Source organism: Talaromyces proteolyticus (assembly GCF_021365285.1).
Source record: "Talaromyces proteolyticus strain PMI_201 chromosome Unknown BGW36scaffold_7, whole genome shotgun sequence".
Classification (NCBI taxonomy): Eukaryota; Fungi; Ascomycota; class Eurotiomycetes; order Eurotiales; family Trichocomaceae; genus Talaromyces; species Talaromyces proteolyticus.
In genome coordinates this window covers 1,430,893-1,447,311 of record NW_025764283.1, presented here as the reverse complement: position 1 = coordinate 1,447,311, position 16,419 = coordinate 1,430,893, and the positions used below count along the sequence as shown (strand labels likewise).

The following is a 16,419-nucleotide window of genomic DNA, read 5'->3' as shown; positions in this document are numbered from 1 at the left end:
TCCATATCAAAATCGATTATCCCCGCTGGTGCCAATACACAGCCAAGCCCACAGTGCTTGTGCCCAGAGAATCCCTCTCTGCACCCAAGACAACTAGTTATGGCTCCTTCTCAGCACGCCAATGGCTTTTCTTCCATTTCCAGCAGACCGAAATTGCAATAATGAGTGTGGCCGATAAAGATGGCGATCAACCGGAAATGCTCGGAGAAGCTTTCTGCCGGCGCGGAAATCTTTTTATCTTTCTTAACCACAGCCCGAGTCCCTCCAGTCCCCATCCGACAACGGAGTTTCTGTTAAATCTCTTCAGGCCTCTTGCGCCTGCGATTGATAATTTCATATTAATGAGCGACTCCAGGCATTTCCATCGCAGCTCGCCAGTCGCCTTGTCTCTAGCCAAGCCTTCCTTTCCGTTCTCCCGAGACCGGACCCCGCGATAACCTCGTCATAACCTCGTCCTAGTCGTGTGCGCACAAGGGTATCTCCAACCACAATGACAGAAGTTATCGCCGATCAGAAAGACCCAGCTGCACCTGCTACGCATGGAAGCGACGTCGAAGCCATCAACGAAAAGAAAGTCGTCAGTCGATGGGCGGAAGCAGTCAGTACGGATTACGCCGACCTGATCTTCATCCTCTGCTCGTTGACGACGGGTCTCTCCGATGGAGTCATATACGCTTCATTCGGCTGCTTTATCAGCATGCAGACTGGAAACACGATTTTCCTGGGCTTGGGCGCAGCGGGCATCCCAGATAACAAACCGTACGGCTGGTTGAAATCGCTGACCTCGATCAGCGGCTTCTTTATTGGTTCTTTCGTGTTCGCCAAGGTCATGCGCTTCTTTGGGAATCGCAAAAGAGGTACTCTGACGGTGTCTTTTGCCATTCAGGCGATTTTTGTCCTTGTCGCAGCCGCCATTCTTCAGAGCGACGCAATTCCGCATTCCCTCACCTACCAGCCCACCAGCGGGCCACTCTTCCTCGAATTGATCCCATTGGCCATCCTGGCATTCCAGTTCGGTGGTCAGATTTCTGCGAGTCGTGGGATGGGATTCAACGAGCTGCCGACCGTTGTGTTGACTTCTGTCTATTTTGATATCGCATCGGACCCGGGACTGACGGATAACATCACCAAGAACGTGAAGCGCAACAGACGCATAAGCTCAGTGGTGGCAATTGTCGTCGGGGCTATTATTGCTGGCTGGCTGTGTCGCAGTAAAGCGGAAATGCAAAGTGCTCTGTGGATTGCGGGGTTCATCAAGGTTTGCATGTCTGTCGCATGGGTGTTCTGGCCGGCTGCAGTGAAGCAATGATGGGTTTTATTGCTTAATTGTCACTATTTTCATGCTCTGCAAATTTGTATAGGGCGATGGCAGCATTCAGAGAGCAATCTTCTGGTTTATACTTGACCATTTCTAGACTACCTTTATAATTTTTAGATACATATAGAACTTCAATTCCATTTCTGACAAGTTCTTAAATATCACGCTTGTCAGCTTACTCTTGTCGATCATAGCTGAGGGAGGATTAAAAAGTCTCCGTGATGTTTCCGAGCAAACCATAAAACCAGCCTCCAACTACGTAAATCAATTTTATTTTCCCTGAAACGAACAGAACGAGAAATTCAAAGATAAAATAAAATAATATGGCACACATAGCATTCCCCCAATGGGCTAAAACAATTACCACTGTCTCTACGAATACCTACAGCTATGTCTACATCGCACCAAAAACAACCACCTACTCAACCCTCCTTTTTCTGCATGGCTTCCCGTCTTCCTGTTACGATTGGCGCCATCAGATAAAGTATTACTCTATTCACGGCTATGGAATTCTTGCTCCAGATCTGCTCGGGTACGGAGGCACCGACAAACCAGACTCCCTACACCACTACCGCGCAAAGACAATGTGCGACAGCCTGATTGAGATAATGGATCATGAGCATATAGACCGGGTGCATGCCGTGGGGCATGACATGGGATGCGGTCTCTTATCCCGTCTGGCGAATTATTTCCCGCATAGGCTGTTGAGTTGCACGTTTCTGACGGTGCCCTATGCAAAGCCAGGAGAAAAGTTCGATTTACAAGCTGTGAATGCAATGACATCGCAGTTTTTCGGGTTTGAGAGGTTTGGGTATATAGAATTCTTTGTCAGAGAAGGGTCAGGAAAGATTATTGATGAGCATGTCAGTTCGTTCATTAATTTTGTATATTCGATCCCAGAATCGTTTGCTGACGAGAGAGTGCTGCTATAGATTGACTCCTTCTTCTCATTATTCTACCCTCACGATGCAGAGGTTTGGAGCAGAAATCTTGCCCCGATCGGCGCAATTGAAAGCTGGTTGAGAGCAGACACCAAAGCGCCTCTTCCATCATTCATTACGACAGAAGTAAGTCCTATGCCACTCAACTCTGACCCATTTTGCATGCATACTTACCGACTTCATGCAGGAAAAAGAAACGCATTGTCAGATTCTGCACGGATACTACGACAAAGCAGTCAACTGGTATCGCGCATTGGCAAACAATATAAACATCGAGGATGAGCTCAACGAAAATCTGGACCCCATGCTGCATATGCCCGTCTTGGTCATCACGGAACAGCCGAGTGCAATCAGTATCCCTGGTTTTGCAGAGCAGATGAAGCAGTTTGCGGATGATGTCCGGTTTAAACAAGTTAAGACAAATGGTCATTGGGTGCAGTTGGAAGCAAGAGATGAGGTGAATTCCATGATTCAGGAGTTTATCCATGAAGTGTGTTGATATGTAAACATTGAAGCAAATTTTCTGTTATACATGTTGATATCTCCTCTCAGTCAAGGAAATGATACGCCACCCGTGCATAATATAACAATTATAGCATCTGGTGAACCAACTATACTACAATAGTATAATGGTCAATGTTGAAAAGACTTAACAGCTCGGGAATACACGCATGCAGCAGAACCAATTCTGTCAATCATTGGTTATGGAATCATTTCCGGCCTTCGCTTGAATTACTCAAAGGCTAAAAGGAGTGAAAATAAATGGCGTACTAGGCCATCAGAAATTTAAAATTCCCCAAGTCTGTGTAGATCCAACAGATATGGATGTACAACAGATTCTGATTAGCCAATAAAGCTAGACTATGGATCCTCCGGCATGATTAGCGATCGTTCGCTCATATGCAGCCTTGCTGGCATGTAACTCCACCGGATACATGTATCCGTAGCGCGTTTTGTCGCATTCGACTGCCTTTTTTTGATCAATTATTTCCAGCTGAACGCATACAAAGATAAAAACATTCACACACATAGACATCATGAGGCTCTATTCCATGACGGCACGGGGAGGATTGCGATATCCCCAGGAGGCCCCAAATAATGGTAAATGGATAAAACCCTCCAGGTTGTCACACATGCTACTCGTCAATTGATACTCATCTTCACGGCACAACATCAGTCAACGGTTGACTTTATGTCCGTCGGGATAGAATTTTCCCGTACTCACAATGGGCAAAGTAGCATGGCGATCCAACACATGCGTCACTTGTCGAAAGCGTAAAGTCAAAGTATGCAACTGTTTCTTAATATGTATATCTACGCTCTGTATATGTATATTCTTAGTCGCTAATCCGGTTAAAGTGCGATCAAGAACATCCTGTATGTAAAAAATGCAAGGACTCCGGCTTGAAATGCGAGGGATACTATGGTCAAGGTACCCGAGCCTACTTGCTACCGACTTCATCTTCGACCGAAGTGCCAACTGAAGATCCCCATACTCAAACTCAGCCGAGAAATAGGACAAGGATACCCCGTGCTAGCACCTCTCCCAGCCTGAGTATTCAGCGTCCGACAGAGAACAAAACATATGGGATAGTAAACCTGTTCCTGGACAATTATATACCCTCGAATAGTCTTGAACGGAGTTGCGGGGATCAGCATACGATAGCAACCTGGTATATTAACTTTCCGTCCTATATCGGCCTACATCCTCTCCTGGACGATGCCATATCAGCTCATTGTTTGTTATTCCTTGGTCGGATATATGAGGATCAGGAATACTTCAATGAACGAAGCTGGGAACTGGCTTATAATTTGTATCATCAAAATGGGCCAATCTGTTTACCAAGAGACAGAGATACAGTAATCGCAATCCATATGGTTATGGCTTCGTACGAGGTAGATTTATTTCCCCAAAAAAGCCGTTATTTTGTGAAAGTCATCGTATTGACGTTTTCCAGTTTTATGATTCCTCAAAAGAATCCTCAACGGGCTTAGAGAGCATGATGGTGCAGGTTGAGTTTGGGGGAGATGTACTTAGGAGATTTCCTCCAACCACCAGCCACCCCATCAACCGCCAGGTTTATCTGCGAGTACGCTGTTATAGTGTGAGCCCCCACTTACATTCGTCGACAGCCTTTAAACCACTGACTCCCGGGTTATGTAGTTATATGTAGCCTGTCTCAGACGAAAGCCAAGTTTTCTCAACGACAAAAGGTGGAAAGAAGGCTGGCAGACAGGCGACATTATCGACGAGATCTTTGATATAGCATTTGAAATCCCGACCATTCTCGAAATCTGCGGCCAAGTGGCTTCGGCTCTTAACAAAGCGTCGGCAGAGACACAAGGTGCATTCCGGGGAGATGCATTCAGATTACTTCGTACATTAATAGCGGAGCTAGTGAACCTTTTTAATAATACTCATACGAGTCTGACAAACTGGTATGCGAGACTACAGAATAGCGAGCATAGACCACTTTTTAGTGTAGATGATATGCCGGCAAGTCGTACGGCGAGAAACCCATTTTCTGGAAACCTGCTTTTCTCTTCTGCAAAGATTTTCGAGGCTCATCTCCATTACTGGTTCTCGGGTCTAACCTTGTATACTATCATGGCGCGGTTGATCTACAGGATATCGATTTTCACATCTTCCTCCGCCACAATATACACGAGGGTAAATTACTTGGATGACAAGGATTATTATAATGCAGAAACGAAAATCCACGAGCTCCTTTCACTCGAGCCCTTCGTCAATGAGGTCGCTGCAAGTCTCGCCCAAAGAGCTTGCCAGGCGGTCACATTCTGTTTGAGCCCTGATCAGGGGAGCGTTGGGCGGCATCTCATGGTTCCTGTGCTGTGGATGGTGCAGGATTACTCTAACTTTCGCGGTCAGGAAGACTTGAATGACTGGTGCGTGCAGATGTTTGGGGAGCTGGCTATGAAAGGATGCGGGATTGCGTCATCGGCTAGGTCTGTTAGTTATCGGGATTTTGTTCAGATGACTGAGAAGGAGGCAGGTTTGGGTTTTTGATTGAATTCTTATCGAACTTTCTGGGCGAAGAGGTGCATAATATCATTGCGTGGAATCTGCTATGAGAATCTGTTATGAAGTAGGTGGAAGACGCAATACAGATTACATGTACTAACACTTACAGCAATAGCTATATCAATGAAACAATGGAACGTAAAATTCTCGCTTTAATTTCTGGATGTTCCGTATCTAATTACACTCGACGAAATTATGTAGAGCGCACCACGACATCAAAAGACAAATAATGATATTATTATCTAACATCATAAATGAGAATGAAATTTAAAGTATGATGGTATTTAAAGAAGGATTGGGAAGTAGACCATTCCTAGAGACTGCTAAATTAACCCCTCCCAACTAGGTTTTATTGACTCTAGTGAAGTTTTAAGTTGACATAGATCAGGCTTGAAAGCAACACTCCAAGAGCCCTAGACATGTTTCCCGCGAATCTAATCGAGGTCAATGTACCAAATCTCACGAAATACCTTGAAAATACAAGCTCTCTCTGTCTTCACAAGCCGGGTCTTGACAGTTTTCTCAAATCTGTAATAGGAACACCATATCCGATATCTACGCCGTAGATAAGTATTCTAACGGCATATTTAAACGCTTTCTCCACATTGCCACAAGTAACATGTAAAATTTGATTCCAGTAATAAAATGTTTTGGGAATTCCCTATGCGTGTTCTGTTAATTTAATTCACAATATAAGTATCAAGTATCTTACAGTATGATGATGACGAAAATATGAGTTATGGCAACACAAATATCGATTGGGTAAAGGAGACCTTCATATAGCAATAATAATATTGAACCTTGTGCATTTTATAATTTCAATCGGACAAAAATGCGTATAAATGCAGAGAAAAGGCAGAAAATCTTAATATTACTGTCAAGCCTGCTAGATGGGTGCGTTACCGGGAATTAGGGCTATATGTGAGAAGGCAACTGCATCGGCAATATTGAAGTCTTTCTAATTTCATAGTAGATGTAATCATGTTTATTCTAGTAAATAGGGATATCATGCACAATCCTGCATCTTAACAATCATATACTCACATGTTCACAAGTAAATCATCAATTACAGCATTCAAACTCGGCACAATACTATAGGAGCCCAATTAAGAAAACCAAATAACAAAAACGAAAATCTAGACAATCCACATGAATCAATCCTCTCCAGACCATCCAAGAAACTCAATCCCCTCGTCAATTGATGTTCAACAAATCCATCCATCATAGGCTACCTCCTCCGTCACAATAGCAGATCCAAGCAAGCAGACCACATGAACTTGCATATACCCTGCAGCCCCTCACCCTAACGAAGCCCGCGCACAATCGGCTGTTCACAACCAATCACCAGCAGGACTCAAAGTTGGGAGTGCGAATCACAGCGCCCAAGCGAGCCATCCATGTGGCATGTGGCACTTTAGTTCGGGGGCCGGCGGTAACGCGGGCTAACACACTAGTACGCCCTTAGTTGCTGCATGCAAAAGAGGGGTCTGAGAGGGGAAAGCCTAACCAGGAAGGTCATAATCGGGGTGATTGACTGGAATGGACTGCATATTAATTCAGTCTAATGGTCAATGGACAGGGCTAGGTGAGGGGAGGGTGGTACAAGACAACGCCCCTGTCAATTTCTCAACCAGTCGATAATAACCCATAGTCAATGCGTTAACAAAGGCCATTGTGACAAGTAAGACGTAGACAGATCCATAGTTTTGAGGTTGAATGCCGCGCTCTGACTCGACGAGTCAGATATTAACCGTGCATTGCAGCGACTGGCGAGGCCCGTCAGTGGTGGCGATAACCCGTGAGTGGGGGATGCCATCATTCCAGTGGTGATTGATTGAGCGCAGTAATGCGGCGCTAACGGGTGAATTAACGAAGCAACGTCATGTCATGCGCTGCGATTCCCTGCACAACAGGCTACGGCATCACATTGACGTGTGCGGGGTTGTACGATCTAGGAGCTTAGGGAAGAGTATGTGGAACAAGGTGTAATTCGATTACATTGTATCAGTGTATAGAAATAAACAACAGGGGTATCATCGCAGGATGAACTCCGTATAAATGAGATGGGTATCTCTAGAAACGAAAACGAAATACTAACGCCAAGGAAATGGCTGGACAAAGGAAATGTAGAGAAATGAGAAAATGACACAAATGCTAGGGCAAATCAAAGACAACTCAAATGCAGTCAAAACGATGTAGTGATAAATCGACCCGCAAATGCAATGCAATGAAGCCGGCCCCGGTGTATCGATGCATCGAAATTAAACAAAGTGGTATAGTAAATCACTTTTGATCTAAGAAACATAAATCAAACGGTCGACTGACGGCGGCTCGACGTGCGCGACGGGCGTAATATCGTCTCGCAGTTTGCGTCGAACCGCATATCCCACAGTCGGATACTGTTCATGAGCTTTTCGGTATCTTGGAGCTTCCGGTCACGTCCAAAGATGGACGCAACGAATTCGCAGCCCGCGTTGCGTCCCATCGAAACGGGCACGCCGCGGCCGCTTTCGCGCTTAGCCGCCTTCCACATAAAGTGCTCGCAGTCCTTGAGCAAAACCTTGAACCGCGTCCACAGACGGTCGCCACTGTCAAGAAAGTCGTTTAGCAGTTCGCGAGACTCGGAGCGGCGAACCCGATCGAGGCATTCGTCCGCGCGCTTGACTTTACCAGCGAGCTTGATCAACAACAGCCACAGTTCGCCGGCGACGTCGGCCATTGGAGTCGAGGCTCCGTGATAGTAGACGGTCCAGTCGTAGATCCACTTTCCCAACGAGTTGGCGTCAAAGACACTTCCGAGCAGCAGGATTGGAGCCTCGGTCGGATCCCAGTTTTTGATGGAGTAGCCTGTGGGAATGCCAGCGGCCTCGGCGTCTTCTTCGGTCGCCTTGCGTGCTGCTTTGGGTGGCGTGGTCATCTTGGGCTTGGGTGGCGAAGTTCGAGTGGAAGTGGAGGCACGACGAGCACGGGATCGCTTGACATCTTCTTCGTAGATGGGGGGAACCTGAGAAAAGAAAGAAGAATGATCAGTCGTCGGCCTCGGCTTGCGTGGAACGGCAGAGGCATATCGCTCAAAGCGGACGCTTTGTGGCTCGCGGTAGATGTAGGCCGGCTCATCGTCTGCGTCGTCAACCACATCAATAATGATAGGTCGTTTCGGCGTACGCGAGGGACGGACGTAATCGTAACCAAAACGAAACCCATAGGCAGGCATGTCACCCGGCATGGACGCGCGGTGCTTCCTCTTTTTCTTTTCAAAAAACGCACTTACATTGTCGTGCTTGCGCGGGGACGCATATTCAGGCACCGTGTCGTAGTTGGTGGCGTATGCCGAGTACCATCCAGACTCCCTGGGGGATGCATAACTGGTTTTACGAGCATGTCGCTTGGCCGAGCCGCGAGGAGAGGCATTTGCATGGGGCGAGGCATAGAAAGGGTTGTTGGGGTTATATTGAGGCGACGCCGGAGGAGAAGTGGTGTAGTCGTATGCAGGCCACCCGCGAGGTGGGCTGGAGTAGTGATACATTATTCTTAATGTGTCGAGACCATGGACGATCTGCTGTATGTGATGGTTGGCAGATCAAATGCTCACGGATATCAGAGTGTCAGGAGATGGGACGTCAAAGAACCCAGGAAACGCAAACGCAAGGGAACGAAAAAACAAACACCCGCTTATATTGTACAGGATATCAAAACGACTCTAAAACAACCAAATAGATGGAGTAAGACCGTCACCGCGGTACGGGCTTCGGTCGAGGAGAGGAGAGGGGTTGAGCGTGTCTTGACTGTACGGGCATTTGAGCGTTGCGAAGGCGAACACGGTGGTTGTTCGTCGTAGAGGATCCGACAACGAGAGGATCCACGAGAGTTGATTTTGGGGGGATTCTCCAATTCTTGCTCTCTGGACACGAAGCGGCCAGAAAGTGCTAGAATGAGCTAAGAGAATATGGATATAATAACAATTATGAGCAGATGCAAGAGTAGTTGTGTGTGGTCTGGTAAAGCCAGTGGCTGGGAGGAAACAAGAGAGAGGAAAGCGCGGGCGTGAGCGATGGGGCGCGGTGGTATTAATAATTGTGGGCGCCAGGGACAATACGCAGTACGCAGGCAGTACCGAGAAAAAAATACGGCGCAGCCGGTATGGTACCGCACTATGAATGCGGCGCTAGCACCGGGGGCGGGCGGCGCGTTCCCGGCTGCCTTTGGCCCTTGTGGCCTTGCAGCCCAACTATGAGGTGCCCTATTCCTATTATCTTTCACTTTGCTTTCAGTATTCAAGTATTATTAGTTCCTCGGTGTTGGCTGTGCAGTTCTAGATGACTCACACACAGGGAGAGTCAACAGAAACTACTATGTGTAATCTATTATCCTGAGCAAGACATGGTTACATGGCGGGAGGACTACCCTACGGAACACGCACTCGTCCCGTCGCCACACCTCCCCACAGTATTCTGGAAGGCTGAAGCCGAGAACATACTCTGCACACCCTCTTGGCCTAAATGAGGGTGTGCAGAAGTCTCCTCGGCGCCATTTCAGGGCCCCCCATTAGCCAGCGCGACCATCACAGTCGCAGTATCACAAAGTACGAGGGCTGCTCTTCAGAATAGGCATTCACCCTGTCAAACTCAACCTCAAGACTCACTTCCAGCGCGCTCGCTTAATTGTGAAAAATTTTCCTCCCGCACAGATCAGAGAGATGCCTGCGTCGCCTCGAAATCAATAATAACCCCTGGTTATGATCAATGCGCTGCGACGCTCAACGGCTAGTCTGAGCCGCTGTGCTGGGATCACAGCCACTAATTTCCACTAACTTTGATTAAAATGAGGGATAGGATAATACCTGCCGCCTGGAAACAGTCATAATCATGATGACTCGATGACTACATTTCATGAAGTCCGCCGACAAGCCTTAAGGGGTTCAACTGCAAGATTCAATGCACATGCAAGATGGTCGCGGCCACTATCCTGTAGCCTGGGAGGATCGCCGATTTGCCACTTCAAGTCTCCATGATTATGATTGAGAGTACTTCTCGGTTATTATTGGATCGAGCTCAATAATGCATTGAATATACGGATGTGTACGCCGAATATTATGATTAAATATGATTGTGGCTGCCTTGACTGTCACATCGTTCGGAGTTCCTATCGCTATTTACTCTTTCAACTAACTGCTAGTTATTCTAGAGTCTTATTATCATGAAAGCGAATATTACCATGCTATCGTATTCGCTTGTTCGCAAGGACCGTTACCTGTACGTAACTATTCTATCTTTATTCTTGCTCTTCCGTCTCGATTCCACCAGAGTCTCATACGATCGACAACCTCATCTCCTTTTGAGCCTACCGATAACATACCGCAAATAGGCACACAAAGACTCGCCAAAAATAGCCATTCATACATTCTTTCAGAATTCAACTGTGAAAGAAGAACATTTCGCGGTATTCAGCTGATAGATTCTAGATTTCGGCAAAAATAACACACCTGCATCAATAATAAGCTGTAGATATGGTGTGTAGGACATGCATTTAATAACCTTCCAACCAACAGTACCACCGAAACCTCCTTCGGCCCGTAAGCGCCGCCGAGTGGCTTGAGCTAGCACTCTCGCCCTGCAGCCGAGGGGGGGCCAGCGGTTGTTCTCAGCGCGTTCCGCCGTGTTGTTTCAGCTGACGCAGCCCTAAGAGTCAGTCAAATACCAATGAAAATAGGGGGACGGTTAGACGCCTCTAAATAATATTAACCACTGACCTTTCACTAAGTATCTCTTTTTCACTCCGTTTGCGCCTGCTTATGCACCGTCGATCTCCTGCGTGTACTTTTTCCGCACTGCCTCAGACTGGCTGGCAGTGGCAATAGTGGCTTTAGCTGAATTAGTCATTCCATTTCAGATTTGTCAGGCGGTCGGTCATGTGCCTTCCAAGCACTCAGCTATCATGTTCGAGCATTCTACCGTATTCTCGCCACTCCATATCTTCGCCCTCCATTTGCCATTACTCTGTCCAATCTGGATGGAAAGATTTCATGATGAAAGATGACTTGTCCGGCTCTGACTCATAAGGAAATCACATGAACGGTTCATTTTCTGTGAAGTGTTAGCAAGGCTACAGCTCGTTGCGAAACAGGGCCAGCAAACCGCATCATTGTTGTCAGCCTATCAAAAGTCATATATCTGTCTCTGCTCTTTCAACTCCTTTGTCTAGCCTATTATTCGGCTTCTGGGTCGCAGAACAAGCAAGGAGTCAGATACTGACTATTCAGCACTGCCTATGCCGGCCTCCAATTCCATCACAGAATCGCTCGAGCAAGGCAACAACAAAATCTAGGCATGAATCACGAAATTGCAGCACTTAGTCGTTATTCTTACTAGTATTTCCTAATACTAGATCTAGAATGGATCCATCGACAAGTCCGGTATACCCGCAACGGGCACTATCCCGCGCACCCAGACTTTTGTCAACGGGAATGCCGTCAAGTGAACCACGGTACATCCTCGGGCATGTATTTTATTTTTATCATTGATCGATCGATGTCATAACCACATTCTTTCCCCATGCTGAGGCTCAGCTGACATCACTAGAAAAGCTCAGCCCAACACGATCAAACAATACGAACCTTGCGTTGCTTAAACTCACCACTTGATACGCAATACGATACAACCTCACACACAACATCTATTTTCTTACCTACATTTTACTGTAGAACCTCTCGTCACCGCCATTCGCTGCTCTGCTAGCGTCTGGCATCAACCCGGCAACGCTTGACCGCCTCGCCCAATACTTTCAACTGGGCCGCAAACCACTGCACCTAACGCGTAGCTGCAGGACAATTGATCATCGCCTCGTGCAAAAGCCTCCACTCGTGCGCAGAACGCAGGATTTAGTACTCTCTGTAAGTCTGTAACTAAGTTTAGTCTCTGGTAAAGTTACTCACGCCTAGCGATGTACGTTCCCAACCAGCTTTTCGGGACTGCTGGAAATTCTCCGCGTTTACGATGTACGACCTACAGAGCTGGTAGTACAAGTCAACGGGTATAGAGTGCAGATACGTAACTAGCAGTCTAGCACTGATGACTGCATGGTGTATACTCCACTTGGAAGGTTTCCGCGTGCGCCTGGTTGTTACATTCTGTCATTCTGATCATCATCGTCCTGATCGTCGAGTACATGTACGTATCAACGGTGGCTTGGTTCGATACATGTATAGAATAAATCATTAGGTACTCCGTAAGTAAGATAAGTGAACCTCCACTGGTGTCAGCAGTGACATAGGACATAAGCCTGTTAAAAGAAAGGTTAGAAACCGGTTTGTCACCGACTTTTGACGCACAGTCACGATAAGTTGATATTGGGCAGAAATCCGCTATTCAAAAAACCTTGCGTATTTGTTCACTCCAAAGTCTCGATCAAGCAGCCCAACATGGCAATAGTTCCCAAACATCACGCGACTACAATTCTCTTACGTTTTTATGATTAGAATACTTGTTGTGCGAACAGCACACTAACTCAATAGGTTGACAGGAAAGAGCACACTGCATGTACTAAATTAGAGAGGAGATGCGTTGGCTGCGCACTAAACCGGTCCGTATGCACAATCCACCAAGGCTTGGTATGCAAACGGTTCTCACGCTATTTAAATTATTAATAACAATCCGGTTGGTTGGTTTCCATCTCGCCGGTTTTGAATGCGACGCCAAACGTCACAATCAAGTCCGATTAGCGTGCAGTCGACATCTTGTTTATGCTGCTGGGAGTTGAATTCAGTAAGGTAGCAAGTTAAATTCTTCTTCATTTTAAAATTTTCCTCTTTTTTCTCCCTCTTTTTATTAGTTAGAAATTAGATTGACCAACTATATCAATAGGAACAGCCCCTTGCTCTCAACACACTCCATACATATATCTATCGAAGAAATATTGAACTTCAAAACATCGAAGTAATAATCATTATATAAAAGTGTTAAACCCTGCATGACAGAATCGGTCAAGGCATTTTCGTATAATAACAAATACCAACTTTTGTTGGTTTGTTTATACAAGGCTGGAATGCGTAATACTCTCTAACAAGGTAGTCGGCCCCTTGCGGCGACTGCAGCGTCTGTTGGGGTGGCCAGGAGATACCCTCAACTCAACCACTGCTAAAACTCGGCAGTCGCATTGTTTGTTTGTTTTTATTTGGGTGTTGCCATTGTTGCTAATATTATGACTACTAAAAAGTGTAATGTGCGCGTATTTGTTTCTCGGCCCAGCTAGCGGTCAGTGCATGCCTAGCCTGCCTTTTGCCCTTACCCTTGCCCTAGCCCTAGGCCTGCCTGCTCTGCCCTTATCCTGATGAAGCTACATACTTACCATTTTGGGCCATGTGTACTATTAGAACAACAAATAGTCTAGAAATATATTAAAACCTCAAAGACATGATCGACCATTATTCATTCTAGGTTAGGGCCGCAGAACCACAATTGAAAACCCAATAAACCAACCATTCAATGCCGACGGGCTATCATTGGCCCCTACGCACACACATAGCAGCCTGGACAATGCGCAGCCTTAATTGCACGTGGCTGCCCCTCGAGTAATACTGTAAATAGCTTTACTAGCAGCAGCAGCACGACGGCCCCAGACATACCGTACTTACCTCCGCCAACAGTTGACAACGGCATATGCATGGTTAATAATAACAATCCCGATGGACTCATCTATGTTTTGGGGGTAACATATTCTGCAGTAGTCTGGTCACAGCACTGATTAGGATATAGTTTACTGCGCTAAGCCCCTCTTTCAATGTTATTAATAATTATTATTCTTGGTGGTGTGGAAAAGGCAACCTGGCAACTTGTGACACAGGTTTCGGCCTTAACCTGGTTGTGCAACCGCGCGATATTTTGATTCGATGTCGTCGGAGGGTCTGCTTTATGTCAGTTTAAAGCGCCTTCGAAGGTAATGCACGGCAAAAAGGTCGAATTAATATTTTCAAGAGCTAAACTTTGATGGACACGATATATTATTGTTGATGATGTTGCATGTATCAATTGATCAATCAAACTCAACGTTTCTCCTATCTACAGAATCCCCTCCATATACACAGGTAAATGTATATAGTCTGACGCATCAAGATAGAAAGAAAATGAAATTCTGTTGGGCGTTCATGCATCTGCCTCTCAACCAGTATGTATCCATCTGCTGGTATCATCAGGAGGGGTAAATCAGTTCGGGCTGCTCGGCTAGGGTTAGTCAGGCCTTCATGCTTGATTCCATGCATTAGGGCGGTACAGAGATCGAATTTGCGATACGAGGTGGGGCTAGACAACCACATTCTCAGACTTGGTCATAAACGTTTGTTTTTATTCGCAACGAATAGTTTGGTAAAATAAATTCTCCGGTGGTGCTAGTCTTACGTAGCACAGCGGTGGTTGATATATTGAAATAGGGTTCGGGGTTAAGCCCTATACATTTATCAGAAACCAACCTATATGTTATACGATACATTAATATTTGATTATTCTACTACCAATCAAATCGACAATTCCGGATTGTACTCTTTCAAAACACCCCATACTTCCCTCCACACCCGCTTCTGCAAACCTTTCCACTCTGCTTCAGTTAACCCTGGGGAAAGGTCATCAAACTGATCATTTACCCACAACCGCCCATTGGCCTCCTCGCCCTGAAATAACCCAGTCACTAATGTCCTACTCCCTTCCTCGGCCGATCTCGCATGGATAGCATTATACACCACCATAAACAACCGCATACTTAACGGAAAGTTCCTACCCAGGTCCGTCTTACATTGCCCTGGACAACATGCCAACAGAATCGGGTCTTCGGGGCTCCCCAACTTCCCTTGTCTGCCACCAAGAGCCTCTACCAACCCCTCAAGAACAAACATAAGCAGAAGCTTGGGCTCGCAGTACCCTCGCTCAAGCGTCCAGCGTTTGGGATCGTTGAAAAACTGCAGTGTGCTCGCTGATTCATCATCAAGGATTGGCGAGACATCTTTGCTCATCACATTACAATACCCCGCAGAATCAACAAACTCCAAGACACTGCCCGGCGTCGCTTTGAGCAATGGCAGGAGTTCGACTGTTACCAGGGCCGTGGAAAGTACGTTGACCTTATAAGCCATCTCCCAGCCCCCTTCGACAAGCTGATGTTTCGGCGATGCCAGACCGGCGCTTAGAAGCACGCAGTCCAATGACTTCGTGGACCGTTTAACTGTGTCTGCAAATTGGCTGACTGATTTGAAAGAGGTATACTCGATGGCGATGACATCTACAACTGAGCTATCCAGCGCCGGCACTTGGGCCAGGATTTTGCTTTTGGTAATCTCGCCTTTGGCGACTGTTCGCGTGCCGAGTATTAACTTCTTCGGATTGAGTCCTGCGATTTTCAGTGCCGCTTCGTACCCCTATTAACCACGGGTTTATTAGTATTCGGACAGCTTGTGAAAAGAGTCTTAGGCTCATACAACACCCGTATTGCACCCAGTCACGAGGACCGTCTTCCCTGCGAAGTTTTTGGTAGGTTGTGCAGGAGGGTTACGAACTGCCCGGCGCTGATACGAAGGGGAGACTTTGCCGTATGGGCCGTTGAATTGAACCATATTGAAAATTCTCAGTAAGACTGATCAGGTAGTGTTTATTTTTGCTACTTCATTCCAGAGCAGTCCAGAACGAGTGGCTGTATATATTTCAGTTTATTTAGCATAGTCGGTGATCCGGTGTTTCGGTGTCGGTGTACACTTTTTCTCAGCCAACATCGAAGGGAAGGAATACCGACCAGGTTGCTCTATTGCGCACAGTATACATTTATGATCCTCGAGTAATAATTTGAAATAAACTCCTTTATATTACTAATTACTACTGAGTTGCATGTTACTTTATTTGGTTTGTGGGGCGCGATTAGACATTTCAATGTATATACATGATGTAAGTTAAAAACACAGCTATCTGTTATTCTCATCATATTCGTATCCAACGAACTAAGACTTGCAAAATCAAATACGAGACAGAATACAAATGGGTATCAATCAACCTCCAAATGCGAAATAAGTCCGCAAACTCCCGAAACATGCATATATGGATTCTCAGGTCACAAAAAGTCACAATACTCGACAACAACATTTT

General features: G+C 46.2%; 5 protein-coding genes across 5 annotated transcripts; 3 read left to right on the top strand and 2 right to left on the bottom strand.

The window, feature by feature from the left end:
- Positions 1-490: 490 nt before the first annotated feature.
- On the top strand, positions 491-1,309 carry BGW36DRAFT_297231 (DUF1275 domain protein; the record flags this gene model as incomplete). The annotated part of the gene is made up of 1 exon (XM_046211339.1): positions 491-1,309. The coding sequence occupies one exon, from the start codon at positions 491-493 to the stop codon at positions 1,307-1,309; it is 819 nt and encodes a 272-aa protein (XP_046071343.1).
- Positions 1,310-1,613: 304 nt separating this feature from the next.
- On the top strand, positions 1,614-3,056 carry BGW36DRAFT_343203 (putative epoxide hydrolase). The gene is made up of 3 exons (XM_046213144.1): positions 1,614-2,181; positions 2,251-2,385; positions 2,447-3,056. The coding sequence occupies exons 1-3, from the start codon at positions 1,642-1,644 to the stop codon at positions 2,756-2,758; spliced, it is 987 nt and encodes a 328-aa protein (XP_046071342.1). The 5' UTR covers positions 1,614-1,641; the 3' UTR covers positions 2,759-3,056.
- A 429-nt stretch (positions 3,057-3,485) lies between these two features.
- BGW36DRAFT_451780 (uncharacterized protein) lies at positions 3,486-5,287 on the top strand (the record flags this gene model as incomplete). Its single annotated transcript, XM_046221831.1, has 4 exons — positions 3,486-3,545; positions 3,601-4,155; positions 4,218-4,364; positions 4,424-5,287. 4 exons carry the CDS (start codon positions 3,486-3,488, stop codon positions 5,285-5,287), a joined length of 1,626 nt encoding a protein of 541 aa, XP_046071341.1.
- Positions 5,288-7,276: 1,989 nt separating this feature from the next.
- Positions 7,277-9,312, bottom strand: BGW36DRAFT_380935 (uncharacterized protein). The gene has a single exon (XM_046216376.1). It carries the CDS (start codon positions 8,826-8,828, stop codon positions 7,611-7,613), a length of 1,218 nt encoding a protein of 405 aa, XP_046071340.1. The 5' UTR covers positions 8,829-9,312; the 3' UTR covers positions 7,277-7,610.
- A 5,495-nt stretch (positions 9,313-14,807) lies between these two features.
- On the bottom strand, positions 14,808-15,896 carry BGW36DRAFT_298318 (putative short-chain dehydrogenase; the record flags this gene model as incomplete). The annotated part of the gene is made up of 2 exons (XM_046211422.1): positions 14,808-15,701; positions 15,762-15,896. 2 exons carry the CDS (start codon positions 15,894-15,896, stop codon positions 14,808-14,810), a joined length of 1,029 nt encoding a protein of 342 aa, XP_046071339.1.
- Positions 15,897-16,419: the final 523 nt, after the last annotated feature.

Excerpts from the sequence above, each read along its gene's own strand:
- BGW36DRAFT_343203 (XM_046213144.1), top strand. The coding sequence starts at position 1,642 with ATGGCACACATAGCATTCCCCCAATGGGCTAAAACAATTACCACTGTC. Across the intron at positions 2,182-2,250 it reads GAAAGATTATTGATGAGCAT|ATTGACTCCTTCTTCTCATT; the intron begins GTCAGTTCGTTC and ends GTGCTGCTATAG. Across the intron at positions 2,386-2,446 it reads CATCATTCATTACGACAGAA|GAAAAAGAAACGCATTGTCA; the intron begins GTAAGTCCTATG and ends GACTTCATGCAG.
- BGW36DRAFT_380935 (XM_046216376.1), bottom strand. The coding sequence starts at position 8,828 with ATGTATCACTACTCCAGCCCACCTCGCGGGTGGCCTGCATACGACTAC.